The sequence below is a fragment of the Elephas maximus genome, chromosome 12 (assembly GCF_024166365.1).
Source record: "Elephas maximus indicus isolate mEleMax1 chromosome 12, mEleMax1 primary haplotype, whole genome shotgun sequence".
NCBI classification, from domain to species: domain Eukaryota; kingdom Metazoa; phylum Chordata; class Mammalia; order Proboscidea; family Elephantidae; genus Elephas; species Elephas maximus.
The window spans coordinates 54660073-54681137 of record NC_064830.1 but is presented as its reverse complement, the minus strand read 5'-3'; the positions used below and the strand labels follow the sequence as shown (position 1 = coordinate 54681137).

General features: G+C 40.0%; 2 protein-coding genes across 2 annotated transcripts in view; both read left to right on the top strand.

The window, feature by feature from the left end:
- ONECUT1 (one cut homeobox 1) overlaps positions 1–11083 on the top strand; it is a 44638-nt gene extending 33555 nt beyond the window's left edge. Inside the window, exon 2 of the mRNA XM_049903412.1 lies at positions 10334–11083. Coding sequence (XP_049759369.1) covers positions 10334–10626 — 293 coding nt within the window. The 3' untranslated portion in view covers positions 10627–11083. The remainder of the gene's footprint in view (positions 1–10333) is intronic.
- Positions 1–21065, top strand: part of LOC126086768 (uncharacterized) — a 1076998-nt gene that overhangs the window by 672106 nt on the left and 383827 nt on the right. The gene's annotated exons all lie outside the window — the stretch shown is intronic.

Below are 21065 nucleotides of genomic sequence, written 5' to 3'. Positions count from 1 at the left end.
CATGGAGTGTCTAGGAGGCCAGCGTGGCTGGAGCGGAGTGACCAGGGGGCTAAGTGTAAGAGATGAGGTAGGCAGGGGCTGAAGAGGAGGGCCTGGAGGCCCTTATAGGACTCTGGCTTTTATTCTGAGACTCATGAGCAGCCTTTGGGAGGTTCTGAGCAAGGAATGCTATGATATGGTCTGTTTTAAAAGGATCACTCTGGTCTACCTTCTTTATTTAGAAGGATGATTGAGTCCTGTGTGCTTTCCATTCCACCTGTGCTCCCTGTGTTTCCACATGCGTATGTGCCACTGGTGATGTGCAAGATGATGTTAGGTCATCCACAGACTCAGCAAGGTGATTTTAGGTGGTTTACAGGCCCAGCAAACCAACATTTGGGACTCAGCAATGTAGCATTGGATCTCATAGTGAGAAAATTATTCCCTCTTCAGTTATCGTTCAGTCCTGGTTTTGACAAAATGAGGCTCCGGTTGGTGCTAGTAGGTATTTAACACCTCTCTGCTCTCCTTGTAAATGAGTTGACCAGAAGCCCAGAGCCTTTGGCAGGCAATAATACTCAGCTCTGATTACATGGCAATGTTGTGCTCATAATTTTTATTTTTGTACTTACTTTCTGTTTATGGCAAATAATAATGGTTTCCCATTTAGTAGTGATATCCAGCTTATTTTTAATAATTATGTATGAGTAAAAGAATGGAGCCAATCTAAAGAAAGACATTAAGCCATTTAAAGTGGCAGTGGTCAGTGGACCTTGCAGGAACGGTGCCAGTGATGCATTAACAACTAGTGTAGGGCTGCTGCACTGCACCATGCTGCCTCTTCAAGCCAAGGGGTTGTCAGCTGTCTTTTCATGAGCACACACAAATTCAATAAGGCTTAGCTGGAAAGAGCCCCCTGGGAGAAACTGACTAAAGGGGGCAGGCTCTCATGGTCCCTGACTTTCTCCTTCTGTGGCATTGCCTCCCTCTGGGGGTTCTTGGCCTGGGCCTTTGTGAAGACTCTGGAAAGAACAGGGGGTGGAGTTGGACAGGGGTGGTTTGATCCCAGCTTTGTCTTCTACTGGCAGAACAACCTTGGTGAAGTTACTAAACTTTCCTCAGCCTATTAAATGTGATACCTGCCTCACAGGGCTGTTGTGACAATTAAACGATGTCTGTAAAGTCACAGACACATGGTTATCATTCATTTGGCTCAATGGCATCTTATCCCATCAGATACCATGGCTACCTGGAAGTGTCCCAATCCCCAATTTTCACCTGTCTGTAGGTGCACCTGCCCAGCCCTCCAGAATACACACACACACCGCTTTGTGTTTCTCCTTAGTATCACTAAGATAAGCTAGAATTTTCAAAAGGATCTTTACAAATCCTGTGTAAGAATAACTCAATTTAAGAAGCCTGGTTTTCTAATCTTACAAAACCTGGTGACATTGTTTACTAAGCACATATCTCGTTCCCTTTCTCTGCCTGCCATGAGTGAGGTTGAGGCAGTGGTAAATGGATAATCTAACAAAAGACACTTGAGAAGTTGCCCAGTTGAACTGATACTTCTCTGGTACCCATTTATTACTGAGAAACCAGTAGTCCTGTACAGGGTCCACACTGCCTGCTGCCTCCCCTTGGAGTGATGCCGAAGGCTGTTTACACACACCATGTCATAGAGCTGCACCTGGAAGGAGCCCAAAGTCACCTAGTCCAATCTCTTTACTTCACAGCTAAGTAACATGGATCCAGACTGGTTAATAAATTTAACCCAATCATTCAACTAGTGAATGACAGAGCAAGCCAGAACTAGAACCCAAAGCTTCCGACAACTAGTCCAATGTTTTTTCCATTATACCACCTCCCTCGTAGACTAGCAATATAGAGTAAATAAACCCATTGCCACTGAGTCGAATCCAACTCATGGTAACCCCATGTGTTACAAAAGTAGAACTGCTCCATAGGGCTTTTCTGGCTGTAATCTTAGTGGAAGCAGATTGCCAGGGTTTTCTTCCACAGTGCCTCTGCGTGGTTCAAACCACCAACTTTCAGGTTAGTAGTTGTGTGCAAATCGTTTGTACCACTAGTACACCATGATTATACACAGACCTCGGTGTACTTCCAGTAAGTATGTAATAGCTCTACTGTACCCAAGAAGAGAACCTTACTCTAATCCACAATTCTATCCTGTGTGACGCACCCAGCACTGGGACAAACATACCAAGAACATCAGGAAGCACGTGAAACAAACTGTTCTGTAATTTTCATGAGAAAGAAGAAACTCAGTACAAAATACATAAAGTACCTAATGTTTAATGGCTCAGAGACCCTGAGTGGTACATATGGTTAATGTGCTTGGCTACTTACTGGAAGGTTGGAGGTTCGAGTCCACCTAGAGGTACCTCAGAAGAAAGGCCTGGTGATATACGTTCAACAAAACAGCCACTGAAAACCCTGTGGAGCACAGTTCCCCTCTGACACACTTGGGAGTGCCATCAATCAGTTGACTCAGTGGCAACTGGTTGGTTTTGGTTGAATGGCTCAGAGCCCTAGAAGGACAAATGCTTATCTACTTGCAGGGTCTGTGGTTGTTGTTTAAATCTCTAAAGATGGTAAGTTCTAAGCAGCTGTGGGGAGTGTGAGTTTATGTTTTCCCACCTTCATTCATATGAACATGGAGGTAGATTGTTTGCAGTACTGGCTAATGTCCCTGCAGAGCCATTACCTGCTCTTTTTGAGAAGTCATAAAAGATGGAGAGGATGCAATGGAAAGGTCAACATACAAAAAATAACCCGCTGCCGTCAAGTCAATTCCAACTCATAGCGACCCTATAGGATGGAGTAGAACTGCCCCATGGGGTTTCCAAGGAGTGGCTGGTGGATTTGAACTGCCTACCTTTTGGTTAGCAGCTGAGCTCTTAACCACTGTGCTACCAGGGCTCGTGTCTATATATTTACAGAGAGAAAGATTACCTTGGCAATTTTTTAACAGAGGCAATAATAGACTTTGAAACTAGGAGGGACCCTGAGACTGTGCATTCATGAACTCAGAAGGCTTTACAGCACACGGGGGCCTTCAGATGGAGTTTGCTCTTTTAAGGGATATAGAAAAAGAGATTAAGTTCATACTACAAGTTAGAGAGAGAGCAGGGATTCAAGCTTGATATGTACATTCAATGTTTACACTTGCGTGTTGACTAAAGAAAGGAGGAAGCATCAGAAAATTAATTTGCAAACATATAGAGTCCTTAAGGTTTATAGTTTTCCCAATCTCTTCGACATATTTTATCTTGTTTAATGCTTATTCCAATCCTGTGCAGCAGGAAGGCCATTGTTCTTTATGTTGCAGCTGGGGAAACTAGAACTCAAAGAAGGCAAAAGACTTGCCCAAGATCACACATCTCTTGGTGGGCACAGAGCTAGGACTTGAGCTTATGTCTTCTGAGTCCAGATTCATCTTAAGAAGTTGTATCATAAACCTATCTGGCTTCATTCATTTCTCCCAGGCCCATAAGTCTGTGCCCACATATTGCCAAATTCTTGGCAGACGTTTGCATAACTTGATTAGCACTTTCCAAGTTGTAAAGTCTGTGTGATTAAATCAGAAAAATGAATGTAAATTGACATGAATGCTTGGCTGACAACCGATCCTAGGATGTTAGTGTATACCAGTATTTGATAAAGTAAGTTTTAAGGCAATAATGAAGGACTAGTTGTTTGTTTGCATTTAATTTCCAATCTTTCATGGACTAGTACTTTTGAAAATACAGTAAAAAACAAATTATTAGAAAAACAATCACACAGTTGAATGTTGCAGTAATGTCAAATGGCCTTAAGCATTTCTACTTGCTTATTCTCAGTTTTCTGCGCTAGTCTTGTCTCAGGCCAGTAACAGTTCTCAGACCAGCACTGGTCTGCCAATCACACTTTGAGAAAAAATGTTCTAAGGGATGCCATTCCTGAGAGAAATTCCCTGAATAAGAAGATTCTTGAACAAAGAAGTTAGGGTGACCCCATAAGCTAGAAAGCCATCAGTGCACATTAGCATATTAAAGCTCCGAGAAATCCTACAATAAAGAAACTTGTTTAATTATTAATTAACTCAGCATATCCCAAATTGGCTTGACTTTATACGTACTGTTCATCTACACTATGGATGGAGCTGGAAGACATTATGCTGAGTGAAATAAGTTAATCACAAAAGCACAAATATTGTATGACCTCACTTATATAAAAAGACAAGAAAAGAAAATGTGTAGAGAACAAAGTCTATTAGTGGTTAACAGTGGCCGCATGGAGGGGGAAAGAAGGACTTAACAGTGATGGAAATATCACAATTGATTAAATAGGTTGCATAGCCGATTACTGTAATTGCTGATAATAAATTGTACACCTGTAAAAAGCTGAATTGGCAAAAGTTGTGTGATAGATATATTTACAACAATGACAAAAAAAGAAAAGAAAGAAAGAGCAGCAGCTGAGGCTGATGATGTACAACCAGAAACCTCATGGGATTTGGCTCCTTGGTTCAGATGTTTAGAGCCATGGTTTCATGGAATACCTTTTAATTGGCCTGATAACATGTTTAGTGCCTCTGTCCTTCCTCCTAGTTTGATGCATAGTGCCTGGAGTCTTAAACACTTGCGATTGGCCATTTAAGGCACAACAGGTGCTGTCTATTTGCTTGGAACAACAGAGGAAGAAGGAGAGTCAGGAATAGGAGGAGGATGTGGAATGTATGGCTAATTGCCTCCATGAACAACTGCCTTCTTTGCTATGAAACCGGAAGAACTGAATGGTGCCTGGCTATCATTACTGAACATTGTGATCAAACATTCCATAGCACAATCCTGATCAAAAGGAGTAAAATGCATCACAGCATTTCAAATTCTCATGGACTCCAGACTTCCTGGAGCCATGAAAGTTGGATGAACCCCTGAAACTGTTGTCCTGATATAGTTTTTAAATCTTAAACAAAAAATATTCCCTGAAGTCTTCTTAAAACCAGAAAATAGTCTAACTTAACTAGTAAAAAATGTCTGCCTTGAGGATTAAACTCTTTTAAGAACTATCTATGCAGGATAAAATTGACAACAGCAACTAGAAAGATTAGATAGGAACCTTAGGGGCAGTGAATTTATGTTAACCGGGGAGGAACAACTCAGAGAAGGAGCGTGAGAATGGTTGTACAACTCAAAGAATGTAGTCAGTGCCACGAAATTTTACGTATAGAAACTGTTGAAATGGTGTATGTTTTGCTGTGTATATTCTCAACAACAACGATAAAATTATATATAAAGAAAAAACTTCATTTTCCATGGAATACCTTCCAACATCTTATAGAACTTATATTTGTTGAAACATGCTTGGCTCTGTCTTGCCTACTGTGGGAAAAGGGCAGTCCCCAGACATGCCTGAAATGAAAGCCTCCATCCTTTGTCCACACCATCCTCATGCTCTAGCTTTTACCATGTTCCATGCCTACTTCTGCCCCCTGTGTAGTGCTCACTATGGGCAAACTCAGCCATGTTGCTGTTGTTGTTAGGTGCCAATGATTCAGTTCTGACTCATAGTGAACTTATACACAAAAGAACAAAACACCACCCGGTCCTTTGTCATCCTCACAATCATTCTTATATTTGAGCCCATTGTTGCAGCCACTGTGTCAGTCCATCTTGATAAGGGTCTTCTTCTTTTTTGCTGACCCTCTACCAAGCATGATGTCCTTCTCCAGGAAGTGGGACTATCTGAGATAGGTGACACTGATCTTCTGTATGGCTGAGGTAATTGATGGACAATCTCAGCCATACAGAAGATCAAAGTCACCTGTCTGAGACAGCCCCACTATACGTTGCTGCTGCATCCTACAAATATACCTGCTTGCCAACCTTCATGGAGGTGACTCGTCACAGGTCTTCTTCCTCTTCCATACCATTTTCACAAGCAGTAGGAATCCCATTCTCCTTGCTCCAGCTCTATGATAAATATTTCTGTTATTAATTGAAAGTGTACACTCACACAAAAAGTATAGCTTCCACATAAAACATATGCTTTGCTGTCACCTGAGCAGCAGTACCTCTTATCATGCTCCACTCCTACTCCCTTATTCTCTCTCTCTATCTTGCACACTTGTGTGGAATTTCATGACCTCCTGTTGGCATTTGCGTACCTTATGATGGGCAATCTCTACCCTGAAATTAAGTCCATGGAAATTCCAAAGTGTTGCTGTCATTCATATTATCTCAACACTTCTAACAACTATACTCCTATCAATGCTTCTGGAAGTGTGACTTTATTTTTGTGGGTTGCTCCTCCTAGCCTCCTCTGGTCACCCAGTAACCCTAACAAGCTTTAATCTTCCCCTATTGTACTAATATCTCTGCTCTCTTATTTAGCAGCTCCAACTGCTGCACAGAGTTCTCTGCAGATAAAGCCATATCCATTTATCCACAGACCACCCCCCTCAGTACCCACAAGGCTGAAGACACTTCCTTTATAGCCAGGCACTATGTGAGGAGGCCTGGGAGAAATAGAGCCAACCAAGGACCCTGCTTCAAGAGAATCTTACTTCCCAGGTTCTGACATTGTGACATCACCAGTGCTTGAGGGCTTGAGGCAGTGACTTCCAAATTGTCTGAGACATTGATTAACAGTCTCCTCTAGAAAAGGTTCTGGGGTTAAATAAATTTGGAAAATAGAATTGCTTGTGCTAACACATACTGTGAATTTCTAGGAGGGTTTTTCTAAATGTATTTGACTGCCAAACTTCCTTTTCAAGGAACTCCTGTTTGAAACAGTATAATTCCCCTCAAGCCATTAGGGAAACGCTGGTTCAAGGGTATTCTTAGCCCACTTAGTCCTGCCAACTGTTAAAGACCATATTTAAGTCATTGATACATACATCTTGGTTAGCTGGAAAATGAATATCTCTTTGTGATTTCCTTTAGCTCTGTCTTTTAAATGATAAATAAGTCAAGTCTTCACTCAATATTCAGTTATTTGCTTTTCCATAGGTATATGTTCTATGTCATTTACCATCTAGAGCCCTAATGACTTATAAATCTATATCCCTGTCCCTGAGCCTCAGACCCCAGACATCCTGCTGTCTGCTGGACAGCCGCCTACTGGAGATCTTTAATAGAATGTCCAAAAAGCACTTCAAATGCAATTTGTCCCACAAGAAGGTATTGCTGCCCTCATAAAACTCACTTCTCCAACCACATTTCCTAATGGCCCCATTACTGCCAGCCAACCAGAAACCTGGGAGACGTCCTAACTCTACCCTCCCAGCCAAGTCATCAGCAAGTTCTCTTCATTCTACCTTCCAAATATCTCTTGGATCTGGGTCCTTATTACAGTAGTTTTCTAACTGGCTTCCATCTCTGGTCAGGTTTCCTGAGAAATGGACGCTAAGTTTCTGAGATTTGCATGCAAGAAGATTATTGGAGAATAACCCCTGTGAGGGGGTTGAAGGAAGTAACATTGAGCAGAAGGAAGAGTTGAACTGCAATGTAGTTGCAAGAATAGCCTCAACAATCCTATGGGAGCTCTGGAACTGTATGGCCCTTCAGAGTAGTCCCAAGTTGATGCAAGGGGTCAGGGCAGGAGAGGCCTTAAACCAACAGACTCCCATTCTTCTCAAACCCAGCTTCCATCCTCCCATCCCTTATTCCCCACACACATACCTGCATTGGATGTGGTCAGTCCACCCACCCTAGAGTGGCATAATTTTTGCCCAAGGGCAATTGCTAGAATGGATGTTTGCTGAGAGTCACCAGCCACCAACTGCCCACCAGCTGGAGGAATGAGTGCCTCCAGGGAATCAGGGTGGTGCACCACAGCATCCACAATAGTGTCCTTGTCCCTAATCTTGCTGCTTTCCAGGCCATCCCCCACAACACCACCAGAGGAATTTTTCTAAAAACAAATTTAATCACACTATGCCTTTCAATAATTCCTCCTTGCCTAATTAAAGGAAAATTCTTCAGTGAGCCCTGCCCCCGTCTGGTACGTGTCTACCCGTGAAGCCTCATTTCTCCCACAGTTTTCCTCCTTGCATGCATTCTTGCAACACTAAAACCTAGCTTTCAACCCTACATGAATGCTGCTCCCTCTGATGGGGATGAGTTTTCCCCATTTCTCTCCCTGGAAAACTCCTGTTCATCCTTTAGGGCCCAGTTAAGCACCTCCTCCTCTGCAATGCTTCCTTAATTTCCTCAAGCAGAGGTAATATCCTGCATACTTTTTTATACTCTTGCAGTATTTGCTTAACCTGACTACTAGACTGAGCTCTTTAAGAGCAAAGCCAGCATTGTGCTCATTTTTGAACATGAGTAACAAGTACATCAGTCTTACATAAGGTTGCATTTACATGGACTAACTCAAAAAAATTGGATTGACTTCACTTTAGTCAGCCATTTTTCGAGAACTTAATCTAGTTGACCAGTGAGGGCTGTAGACCCCTGCAGAAAGGGACTCTTTTTGGAGGCTGTCACCTGGTACAGCATATACAGTTCAAAGCTCTGAGGGAATTGGATGTTTAATAAATACTTCCCATTATGTTGATTTTGCCCCACATAGTGGGCAAGAGACATAGCCAATGATCTGTGGGCCATGTCATAAAAGATACCATGAAGCCTGACTTGCCTAAAAATCTCTCTTTTATGAATAAGGTCTCTTTCATGTCTATAAGGTCGCTATGAGTTGGAATCGACTCAACGGCAATGGGTTTGATTTGGTTTGGTTTTTTATGTCCATTAGAAAATTCCTACCCTTCTGTTTACTAGTAGTTGGACCAGTGGTTCCTTAAGTGGGGTGAATGCACTCTAAGATTGGGGGAAATTGGTGCATCTGTACAGGAGAATTTCTATTTCTATTTTACTCCTTTAAAATTTTCTTATTTTGTTTATGTTTTATAATGTGCATAATATGTTAGCACAATAACAATGTAGATAATTTATAAATAAGGGAGTTTATACTCACAATTTTTTTTACTATACTAGTACATCATCAGAAATGTTTGGAGATCCCTAGATTGGACCCCAAAGACTGGAGTCTTCTCCAGCCTTTATCCATTAGCTCTTCAGCTGATCTGATTGCTAAGGTAATTTGTAATACCATTACTACCTAAGGCCTTATGAGAGCTCTGAAATCTAGGATCTGGAGTAGAAAGGAATGAAAGGCAGGAGCAGGCAGAAGAGTGGGCTACCTGGAGGCTGAATCTAGCCTGAGGTAATGAACCGTCTAGTAAGCAGCTGAGAACCCAGAGGCTTAAGGTGAAGCAGGGGGCAGCAACAGGCAGGGCAGCCAACTGGAGGTGTGAGCAGGTATGAAAGAAGGACAGCCCCTACCTCCACCAGGAAGCACGTCCCATCCACCTCTTACTATGGTTGGATCTCATGTCAGAGCGTAGCCAGGCAGATATGAAGGTGGCAAGGTGGCGGTAGCTACTCTAGAATGCCTAGTGCGGGGCAAGGGGTAGCAGTCTGATTGTAGTTGGAGCCCAGGAGACCTGTCTTAAAACTGCGTTAGCATAACCAGAGCACTATTTTTACCTGGGTTGTATGGTTATTTCAGGATAGCTGCAGAGATTGGTTGGTGATGGAGATTGGGACAGGGGTTGTTCCCAATGCAGCCATTAGTGCCCCTTTGGCAGGTGGAACCTAGTAGGCCTAAGGTGTGCAGAGTTCGCACCTCTGCAATTCCTGGTTCCACTAAAGAATCAGTGGAAGATGGTGTTGATGAGCATGGCAAGATGCTATGCACAGAATTTCCTGGAAAATAATAAAAATCAGAGAGGAAACAGGTGTGGTTTCTTTTTATTTTGTTTTTAGATTTTCAATTAAGCTGTTAATATTCTACCACCACCAGACCATAAACCCTTTGAGGGCTACAGCCACATCCAAAACTAATAATATTTTGCATTCGCAAGGCTTTTCAGCTTACGTAAACTTTTACTTAACTATTTCACATATCCTTACCACAACCCAGCAAGGTAGGTATTCTTGTGTCCATTTTGTAGATAAATAGTTCAAAGTGATAAATTTATTTAGCCAGACCCTTCCTTCTACAGAGAAGGAATCTGAGGCCCAGGTAGGGTTAATTGACTTACCAAGAACAAAGAGCAGATACTCATGAAAGCCCAGGTCAAAGGTCCCAGCCCAGGTCTCACAGAACTCCAGCTGCCTTGCACTTCTACATCCTTTTATTACACCCCTCTGCCAGCCCACCGTGGTGCTTAACTCAGAGGTCAGCAGGCCATGAGCAATGACTAACAAATTCTATTGGCCCTACCTTTGTACTTTTGTTTCTTCCAGGTAGTTGATCTAACACTCTCTGTGCTTCCTTGCAGCGTGCAAAAGGAAAGAGCAAGAACATGGGAAGGACAGAGGCAACACACCGAAAAAGCCCAGGTTGGTCTTCACAGATGTCCAACGTCGAACTCTACATGCAATATTCAAGGAAAATAAGCGTCCATCCAAAGAATTGCAAATCACTATTTCCCAGCAGCTGGGGTTGGAGCTGAGCACCGTCAGCAACTTCTTCATGAATGCTAGGAGGAGGAGTCTGGATAAGTGGCAAGACGAGGGCAGCTCCAATTCAGGCAACTCATCTTCTTCAACAAGCACTTGTACCAAAGCATGAAGGAATAACCATGAACTGAAACCTCGGTGGAAAAGCTTTAAATAAATTAAAAAATTTTTTTAAAGACCAGGACCTCAAGATAGCAGGTTTATACTTAGAAATATTTGAAGGAAAAAAATGTTATTTATAGTTCAAAGAAACCAAAGACTTAGCTCACCTGCGTTCTGACTTTGGAGACACACACTTCAACGGGGCGATGACTTGGCAAGAAAATTTATGAGCGGGAAAACACTACTGTGTCTCACACCTTCAATCCATGATCATTCTCGCTGTGCTTGGTGTTTAGTGGTTTGGAGCATTGAGTAGACATCTTTTAAGATCAGACTTTCTCATCTGTTCCACCACGCCATGAAGGTGTATGGTGTCTCAGTACTGGGCATGCGCATGGGCACGTGTGCACACACACATGCACACACACACACACCCCCACACACACACCCACACATACACCCCACCACCACCACCACCACCACCACCACCACCACCACCACCACCACCACCACCACCACCACCACCACCACCAATGGTTAGGGACTTAGGCAGGGCTGGTGTTCAGGAAGGGTTGTGCTGTAAAAGTACAGTCAACATAGTGTGGGGTTTTCTGAGTTCATGGGATTCAAACCAAACCCGTTGCCAACAAATCGATTCCAACTCATAGTGACCCTGTAAGAATGTGATTTCGCTTATCTAGCCTAGCGTTTGAACCTGCCAGGCGCACAACCTAAATGCAGATTCAAGCCCAGCAAAGAAAAATTGAATGACACCTAAACCAGTGCATTCTCTTTGTTTGTTAAGGAATGTTCAGATATTTTTTAAGAAATGAAACAAGAGTCCATCCATTAAAAAAAAAAAAATCACCTAGGCACCAAAGAACACACTTAATATTACAGTGCAGGTATTTTATTGCAATGATTTTAATAACAAGGCTATTTTTACACAAAACACTATGTAAAGTTGTACATATGAACTGATCTAGGTGTAATACACAGGACACATAGAATCATGGCTGTTATTTATGACTCTTGAAGCATTTGAAATATTAGCTTTCAGAACTGGCAAGAAAGAATGTATCTTCAAAGAACCAGTTAATGTCATGGCAATGAGGTCTCTAGATGGCACACTCCATTCAGGATCCATAAATGTCACTTAAGCAAAGATACAGACATGATTCCATGAGGAAACCTGGAGATCCTTCCAAAATAGGTTCCCATTTATAAACTAGAAAACTAAGTTTAACAGGGCAGATAACTAAATTAGAAAATTTGTTCGAGTAATTCTTTTTAGTAAAAGGCTACTAAAATAAAGAAAAAGAAGGACATACTTAGATTAATTTGTCTTAAATTTGTTTTATGCATTGGCACCAAATAGATTTTAAAATACCTTAAAAACACATAAATAAAGTAAGGAGACCAACGTTATTATTAAAATGAACTATCCAATATTTGTAGCCAAACTGAATTTATTGCCAATCTGAGATATTTTATAGCTTGGACAGCAGGTACAACTAGAAATGGTGGAATTGGTGGAAATACACAGAAAAACCCAGAGTTCTAGTGGAAGACAAGACTTTTGGTCCTAGAGCTATCAAGCTATTTATTTCACTAAGCATAGCCTCCAAAAGATACTATATTCTTGCTCCCACATTAAGCCGGAAATTTTATAACATAGATTCCACTTTCTAACAGGAACACACACACACACAAAAATAGACCTGAACTTTCAAATACAGAAATTTAAATTTCTATTTTCCCGAAATCACTTAATCAGGGCTATAGAAATCAAGACAAATTAAAACAAAAATAAGATAACAAAGTTGTACTAATGGTCCCCAGTGAATCGCTTGATTCCCAGAAAAATTCTCCCTAAATTCAGTTGAATTGTAACTCATATAAATGGATGCCTGGTACTCTTAGTTAATTGCCACATCTAACTAGAAATATAAAATTAAATATTATCCCAACAATAAGTTGATTACTGAGATTCAATAAAATGCTAAAGGAAAAAAAAATAATAAAAGCGTCTTGACTAACACAATACCCAGCTTCTAGGACCAAATCTCCGCATCTTGTCTAGGTCTAGAAGAGACAAGTACCTAGAGAGGTGAAGCTACACCAACAAGCCATCTCTGTCTCCTTCATGTCTGCGGTAGAGTAACAAAAGGAAACCAACGTATACTTCTCTTTTGATAAAATAGCCCATGCATTTGCCTTGACACATTTTGTCTTTGTATTTTTTTTTATTTCACCCCAAATTCCAGCTTAAAAATTTCCCGTCTAAATATGGCACAATTGTGTTCAGCTATTAAAAGAGACCATTTTAATAGATGTCCTTCAAGATTTGCTAAAAATATAATCTTGTCAATGAAATAAACACAAAGGAAAGACTGACCAATGTTTTCTCTCTTCAGAAATGTAGGAGCAGAGCAGGGGAGAGGGCAAACAGCTATGTAGTGTATCTATAATTTAGCAGGGAGAAAAGCCTTATTAATTTAAAACATGAGTATTTTAAATGCAGGGAATTTCAAGCTGTGTCGGCACGCAGTCTCACCAAACTCAATACCCTAGGAAAAACAAAAGTTGAATTCTGACAGTGATCTTTTCTGCATTCTTTTTACCACATAATAATCCTCCAAATAAAATCCATTACATTTTATATTTTCAACCAATTACTTTGGTACTATGTAGCCATGATCTCAAAGAATATTACTACATTTTTAGTAATTCCAACCATAATGGTTTTTTTGAAAAATAACCAGTTACCCTACTTGCTAACACCAAAGATAATTTCCATACCAGCATTGAATTTGCACCCGTTATAAATTTCAGAGCCTAGATATATATTTTCTCATAAACAGATGCACAATTCAGAGCCTGAAAAGCTATTTTTTACTTGACTGTTTAAGCATACTCACAATCCGCTCTTTTAGAAATTATAACGGACAAACTCAGCTTCTCACAAGCAATATGCTTACTACATCATGTATGACTGATTCTTTACTTGCTTCTGAACTGGCATGTAGGAAAAACCATTTCCTTCCCTGTTTAATGTAGCCATCACTGATGCCTGATGGCTTGGGGTTTTTACCCTATCACATTTAACAGCGAAGAATACGTGCCATTTGTCCACCCATCGTTTCTCAACTCTTTAGCAAAATTCACCGGGAAAGTTAGCCCACACTTATGTTTGTATGTTTGTTTATTCCAAAACTGCACTTCGAATAATACTTTGTTTGCTTGATAAAATGGGAGTTAGTCTGTTTCTGGCCCTAAGTCATTCAGGTCCTCTCATGACTGGAAGCTTTCCTAAAAGGTGGCAAGTAAGAGAGTGGGAGGCGTGATGTGTGGATGCACCTAGAACCCAGACTTCAGTAAAAGTTTAGTACAGGAATTCTGGATGTCAGGAACTGAGTATTCCAGTCCCTGGCTGCAGGTGGGATAGACCATAAAGCCCAAAGAAGATGTGTGGGGAATTTCAGAAGTTCTAACTAAACATGTCACTCACAGTGCCCAACAAAAGCATAGTTAATTTTCCAGAAAAATAAAAAGACTATGCTACTTTTGGACTCATCCCACTCCCATTGCTACCCCAGGTTAAATGCAAATTTTTCTATACCAAAGAGTCTTAGGACATTTTCAAGTTGAGCTATAAAGGCATTTTCCCTAGGAAAGGTCCTTCCTTCTTTGTACATAAAGGAGGAATACTATGCAGTTAGCAAACAAAGAGAAAGCACTTCGCCCTTTTCTATCTAGTTTAGGGTGCATTCAAAAGCCAGAGGCTGTTTTGAGACTTGCTTGGCCTTCTGGATTATTACTGTGGTGTGGTTAGCTTTACAGTACATTTGGTAACTATTTCCTAAATAATAAGGACAAAGAAGCAGAGGTAAGAAATAGCTACTTCCAAGCATTAAAAAAAAAAAAAAAAGTGTGAAGATCTACTATTTATAGTGTGAACCAAAGACACTACCTCACTCTATTTCCATTGGTGATTTTAATCACATTGATGATACCAAAGATATTTCATGCACGGCCTTGGTCTGCAGAGGGAACTCCGCCCTTTTCCCTTCCAGCACCTCCTTTCCCCTCATCAGTCTTCACTCAGTGTGTAAACTTGTCTTCACTCTTAATAATGATACGATAGTGATAACAAAATTAGGAAATACTACTCTTATTACTGCTAGTTTCACTTGTAAATCTCTAGGCAAACATACTGCAAACTTCGTAAACTCTTTAGGACGAGTGCCTTGCTTAAACCAAAGTGTTAAACCACTGTTGACCTCTCTCACCTTATACTCTTTGAATACCTCAGCCTCTTAGAAAGGCCACTAACAAAAAAAAAAAGGAATAATTATTCACCGTGGTGCTTTTTCCATGCAACCATGCAATGAAACTTTCTTTGATACCAAAGGATAACTTTTTTCCCCCAGTTTCTTGCTGATAAACCAAAGCTCCTCCTCCTCATCTCTCTCAAGGTTCTTTCCACCTTGCAAGTCCCTTCACAGGCAGGCCGTGCATCTCTTACCAATTCCTCCAAATACCTCATAGTAATAAAGTTTTAGGGTTATGTTTTATAGAGAGTCTATGTGATAAGGCAGAACTTAATAGTTTGATAATTGCTAATTGCTAAGGTTACTTTTCAAAGAAACCTTGATAATTCTTATTTATTTTGTAGTTTGTATGTTTGGGATCTTTTTCTGCCTTTGGTTTAGGTTTTGTTTTCTTGGCAGAACTGCTCTGTTGTGCAAGGAAGACTTAATTTCTGGAAATGTTCCCCCAGGTGGGTTAAGGATTGTGTAAAAGAATGCAAGAATGGAATAGGAAGTGATTTTGATTTTAATGGTTCCTTATGAAGTTTTTGTATTTCGTAGTAAGTTGTTTTCCACAGGGTAAAAACAAAAATATATATGTATATGTATATATATGATCCTTTTTGTGAAACTGGTTCCTATTTTTCTCTATAATGTGCTGTGATTTTTTAAAATTTAATTACATTTTATATGAGCTTATTTAATCACTGCTTTAATTTATGACTGTGTAGTTTTTAAAATGTATATAGTAGAATCAAAATGGCCAAAGCTTTATGTTACAATCTTTTAGTTCTTGATGCTAAGACAAGCTGAAGGCAAGAGCTTCTCTTAACTGCAGGGTGTATCTAGCTTTTTCTTAGCAGGAACTTCAATGTGTGTTGTGAACACTGCCAGGTGTTCCCCCCTCAAAAAAAAACTTGTACCTGCCAAAATGAGTGTTTCAAGGTAGTCTTTTTGTCACTTAGAAGACAGGCATTGCTCATGTATTTCCTTTAATTTATTAATTTTTTTTTTTTTTTTTTAGGAAAAGATTACTTTGCAGGTAAGACCTGAAATTCCAAAGAATTTAAGACTTGTTTCATGTTTCAAAGCACCAGCATTTGTGAGATAGTTTGCTACTTTTTTTCATTTTTCTTTAACCGTTCACAGAGGTATGAGAAGTACAGAGTATAAAAACTCAGAAACAAGCTAGCTCGAATTTGGGAAATCCTTTAAGTTTTACCAAGTTTCTGAATTACTTCAAGGCAGGGAGCAGGGCATGGAGACATAGTTCCTTTTGCAGAGCTGAGAGGAGAGTATAATGGCTTCTTGCCCTAAAAAAGAAAATCAAAGCTGGGGCCAGCTGACCCAGCCACTGCCCATCTGGCTAGCTCATGGAAGAAACAAAACATGATTGCTCGGCCCCACTTCTCAATCTAATTTAAGGGAAATTACATATTCTTCTCCACCTGTGCTGCTTGGTATCTGCTATCCATGATCCATGGCCTCCCCACACTCCTTTTACTCAGATTGGAAACGTGACCCTCAAATGTCATCGCCCCTCCAGCCATCACCACCAGGCTCATTTACCCCAGGCCTATTTGAAATTATCTCTTCTCACTTTCCATCCTTCTATCAGTTTTCTTTTCCAAGCTAGACATGGTCCCTGCACCAGGCCCCCTCAACTGAGGCCACTCAGATTCTTGGCCCTGCTTTAAATCAGTACCCATATAGAATTCTAAGCTGGTAAGAGGTATCCTCAGAAGAGCTGGTGCCCACCATCTTGTTTTGTTGAAATAAGTTGCTTCAACTAAGTGGTGGGCTACATGGCATAAATCCATAGATGTAAACACTTTTGCTCTCAACACAAGAGTTTTACCTTATTTTCTTTTGCAAGGATAATTGGGATGGGGAAGGAAAAGGAGGGCTTAGACTTTGGGTCAAATGTTACATTTTCTTAGGAACATTTTTATACTCATTATGTATTTTAATAGGACAATAAATCTGCTCTGAGTTGCAGGATCATTCAGTGGTCTGTTGGTAAGCATTGACTGATGATCTGTTTTTATACAAATGCTGTCTGTGCAGTGAGTTATAGACAGTCCAGGAAAATAGTTGAGAAAGTAAACTTTTACCGTCCATAATGAAATGCTGAACAGAGTTGTAGTCACAAGATCACATTTTCTGTTTCTGTGTTGGTCTTGATTTTTTTGTGGTGTGTTCTGCATTTGTTGCATAATCATTGAGGGCTCATTTTACGTTTGCCATCTGAACCAAATGACAGTATTTTTAAGAAAAAAGCAAATTTTAAAACATTGTCTTCTACTCGCTCTGGTAGTTGTCTTCATTTCTCCCTTTGTTTATTGTTCTGTCTGAAGTCAATCCATCTGTCACTCATTTAGACTTGTCCCTCCCCCTCTTTTCTATTTTCAGTATGCCTTTGAACTTAGCTATTGTTTGAGTGTGACTCAGTTTCCATGTTCAAGTTAGCTTGATGGTTCATTATGTAAGGAGGGTGCCTAAGACAATCATCAGGTTAAAAAAAAAATCAGTAGAGTAGAAAAATCTTCCAAGGGCAGAGGGAGTTCTTCTTACCAATGAAAAAAAAAAAAGAAAGAAAAAAAATTTTTAATACACAGTTAATTAATTAATCAGAAACTTAACTGTAAGGGGCTTAGAAGATTTTTGATAAAAGACAAATGTTGCCGTCATTTTCTTTGTCAATTAGAAAGCAGTGACAGTTTCTATGTTGCATCTACATTTGAAACTAAATGATTATTGTACCCAATTCTGGTTGTTTGCTAATATTTTGTCTCTCTCTCTCTGTCCAATGCTTCTTCTGTATTTTTGTGAGTAGTAACAAAAAGTGTAATGCATTAGGCATTGTTCTGATTTGTTTATGAGTATCTCCTGTACCACACTAAGGTTTCTTTCTTCTTTTTTTTTCTTTAAGCTACTCTTCTCACTTTATGCCATGCAATATCATCTGCTGTGTTTGCTAAGCAAAAAAGAAAAAAAAGCAAGTGATGATGCCATCATGCTTTTCAGTGTTAAAATGTTTCAGCATTTATGTAGTCACCAAAATGTAGTAAATAAAATGTTGGATTTTCCAGCACATTAAATTTAGACAACTCTTGCCTTCTTTTGTTTTTATTCTACCTGCAGTTCTAAGCAAGTAGCTCATGGATTTTCCTAGGAGGAATGTTGAAGCCAAAAGGACAATAAGCTTGAGAACCAAAGCCTGAACTGAAACCAGTGCCATAATCTAAAGAATCAAGGGGTGGGAAAAAAAGAAGTGTTCACTAGTGGAACAGGAGGGTGTTTCCAAATGAAAGTGGGACATTATATTTCTAGAGGTTAGAAACTCACACTACCTTGACTGACTCTCAAAATAAATTATTAGAGAGGATGGCCCTTAAAAATGTTCTCCAGTAAAATAAGTTGTGATGATATGTGTGTGAGAGAGACCAGGATAGAAAAAGAGAGAGACTAGGGAAGGACTGGGAAATCAGAATCCTCTTTTATTTAATCAAGAGTAGTGATTGATCAAGAGGCCTGGTTCAGGGAAAGGTGAACTAGGTTTGTCATTCCTGCTATGCTGATTATTATCTGTGTGGCTTTGGGCAAATCTCAGTTTCCTCATCTGTAAAATGGGGTTGAATATCTACAGGGTCATCTTGAGAGTTAAAAATTAGAAGTAAGCAAAGCTTAGCATAGATCTTGAAATGTTCTTTTTGATGATGAATGCAACGCCATTCCTCTTCAATTTGTCATTCCCAGCATAGTAAACCATAAAAATGTCCAATTCAAAATGGCCGAAACCCATCCGTTTCAGCTTACTAATGCCTAAGATATCGATGTTTATGCATTCCATTTCATTTTTCACGATTTCCAATTTTCCTAGATTCATACTTCGTACATTCCACATTCTGATTATTAATAGATGTTTGTAGCTGTTTCTTCTCATTTTAAGTCGTGCCACATCAGAAATGAAGGTCTCAAAAACTTGACTCCATCCACGTCATTAAGGTCAACTCTACTTTGAGGAGGCAGCTCTTCCCCAGTTATCTTTTGAGTGCCTGAGGGGCTCATCTTCTGGCACTATATCAGACAATGTTCCGCTGCTATTCACTGGCTAATTATTTTCAGAAGTAGACTGCCAGGTCCTTCTTCCTAGTCTGTTCTAATCTGGAAGCTCAGCTGAAACCTGTTTTCCATGCTTGACCCAGCTGGTATTTGAATACTAGTGGCATAGCTTCCAGCATCACAGCAACACAAAAGCCCCCACAGAACAACAAACTGACAGACACATGAAGTACAATACTGTCAGTGATAGGATAATATCCACACGCCTACAAGGAAAACCAGTTAATACGACAATTATTCAAATTTACACACCAACCACTAAGGCCAAAGATGGTGAAACTGAAGATTTTTTTACCAATTTCTGTGGTCTGAAATTGATCAAACACGCAGTCAAGATGCATCGATAATTACTGGTAATTGGAATGGGAAAGCTGGAAACAAAGAACAGTAGTTGGAAAATATGGCCTTGGTGATAGAAGCAATGGCAGAGATCACATGATAGAGTTTTGCAAGACCAATGACTTCTTCATTGAAAATACCTTTTTTCAACAACATAAATGGCGACTATACACATGGACCTTATCAGATGGAATACACAGGAATCAAATTGCGGAAAAAGACAATGAAAAAGCTCAATATCATCAGTTAGAAAAAGGCCATGGCCAAACTTTGGAAAGGACCATCAATTGCTCATATGCAAGTTCAAATTGAAGCTGAAGAAAATTGGAACAAGTCCATGACAGCCAAAGTACAACCTTGAGTATATCCCACCTGAATTTAGAGACCATCTCAAGCATAGATTTGCTGCATTGAACCCTAATGACCAAAGACCAGATGAGTTGTGGAATGACATCAAAGACATCATTGATGAACAAAGCAAGGGGTCATTAAAAAGACAGGAAAGGAAAGAAAGAAAAGACTAAAATTCATGTCAGAAGAGACCCTGAAAGTTGGTCTTGAAACATCAAGTAGCTAAAGTGAACAGAAAAAATAATGACGTCAAAGAGCTGAACAGAAGATTTCAAAGGGTGGCTCAAGAAGACAAAAAAAAGTAGTAAAATGATATGTGCCAAGACCTGGAGTTAGAAAACCAAAACTGAAGAACATGCTTTTGGCATTTCTCAAGCTGAAAGAACTGAAGAAAAAATTCAGGCCTCGAGTTGCAATAGTGAAGGATTCTATGGGCAAAATACTGCATGACACAGGAAGCATTAAATGAAGATGGAAGGAATATACAGAGTAACTGTATAAAAAAGAATTTGTCAATATTCAAACATTTCAGGACATAGCGTATGACCAGGAGCCAATGGTACTGAAGGAAGAAGTCCAAGCTGCACTGAAGACACTGGTGAAAAACAAGGCCCCAGGAATTGATGGAATGACATGTTTCAACAAATGGATGCAGACCTGCAAGTGCTCACTAGTTTATGCCAAGAAATTTGGAAGACAGCTACCTGGCCAACTGACTGGAAGAGATCCATATTTATGCTTATTCCAGAGAAAGGTGCTCCAACAGAATGTAAAAATTATTGAACAATATCATTAATATTACACTCAAGTAAAATTTTTCTGAAGATCATTCAAAAGCAGTTGCAGCAGTACATCAACAGGGAACTGCCAGAAACTCAAGCTGGATTCAGAAGAGGACATGGAACCAGGGATATCATTGCTGATGTTAGATGAATCCTGGCTGAAAGCAGAGAATACCAGAAAGATTTTTACCTGTGTTTTATTGACTATGCAAAGGCATTCGACTGTGTGGATCATAACAAATTATGGATAACATTGCAAAGAATGGGAATTCCAGAACACTTAGTTGTGCTCATGAGGAACCTGTACTTAGACCAAGAGGCAGCTGTTCTAACAGAACAAGAGGATACTGCGTGGTTTAAAGTCAAGAAAGTTATGCGTCAGTGTTGTATCCTCTCACAATATTTATTCCATCTGTGTGCTGAGCAAATAATCTGAGAAGCTGGACTATATGAAGAAGAATGGGGCATCAAGATTGGAGGAAGACTCATTAACAATCTGTGTTATACAGATGGCACAACCTTGCTTGCTGAAAATGAAG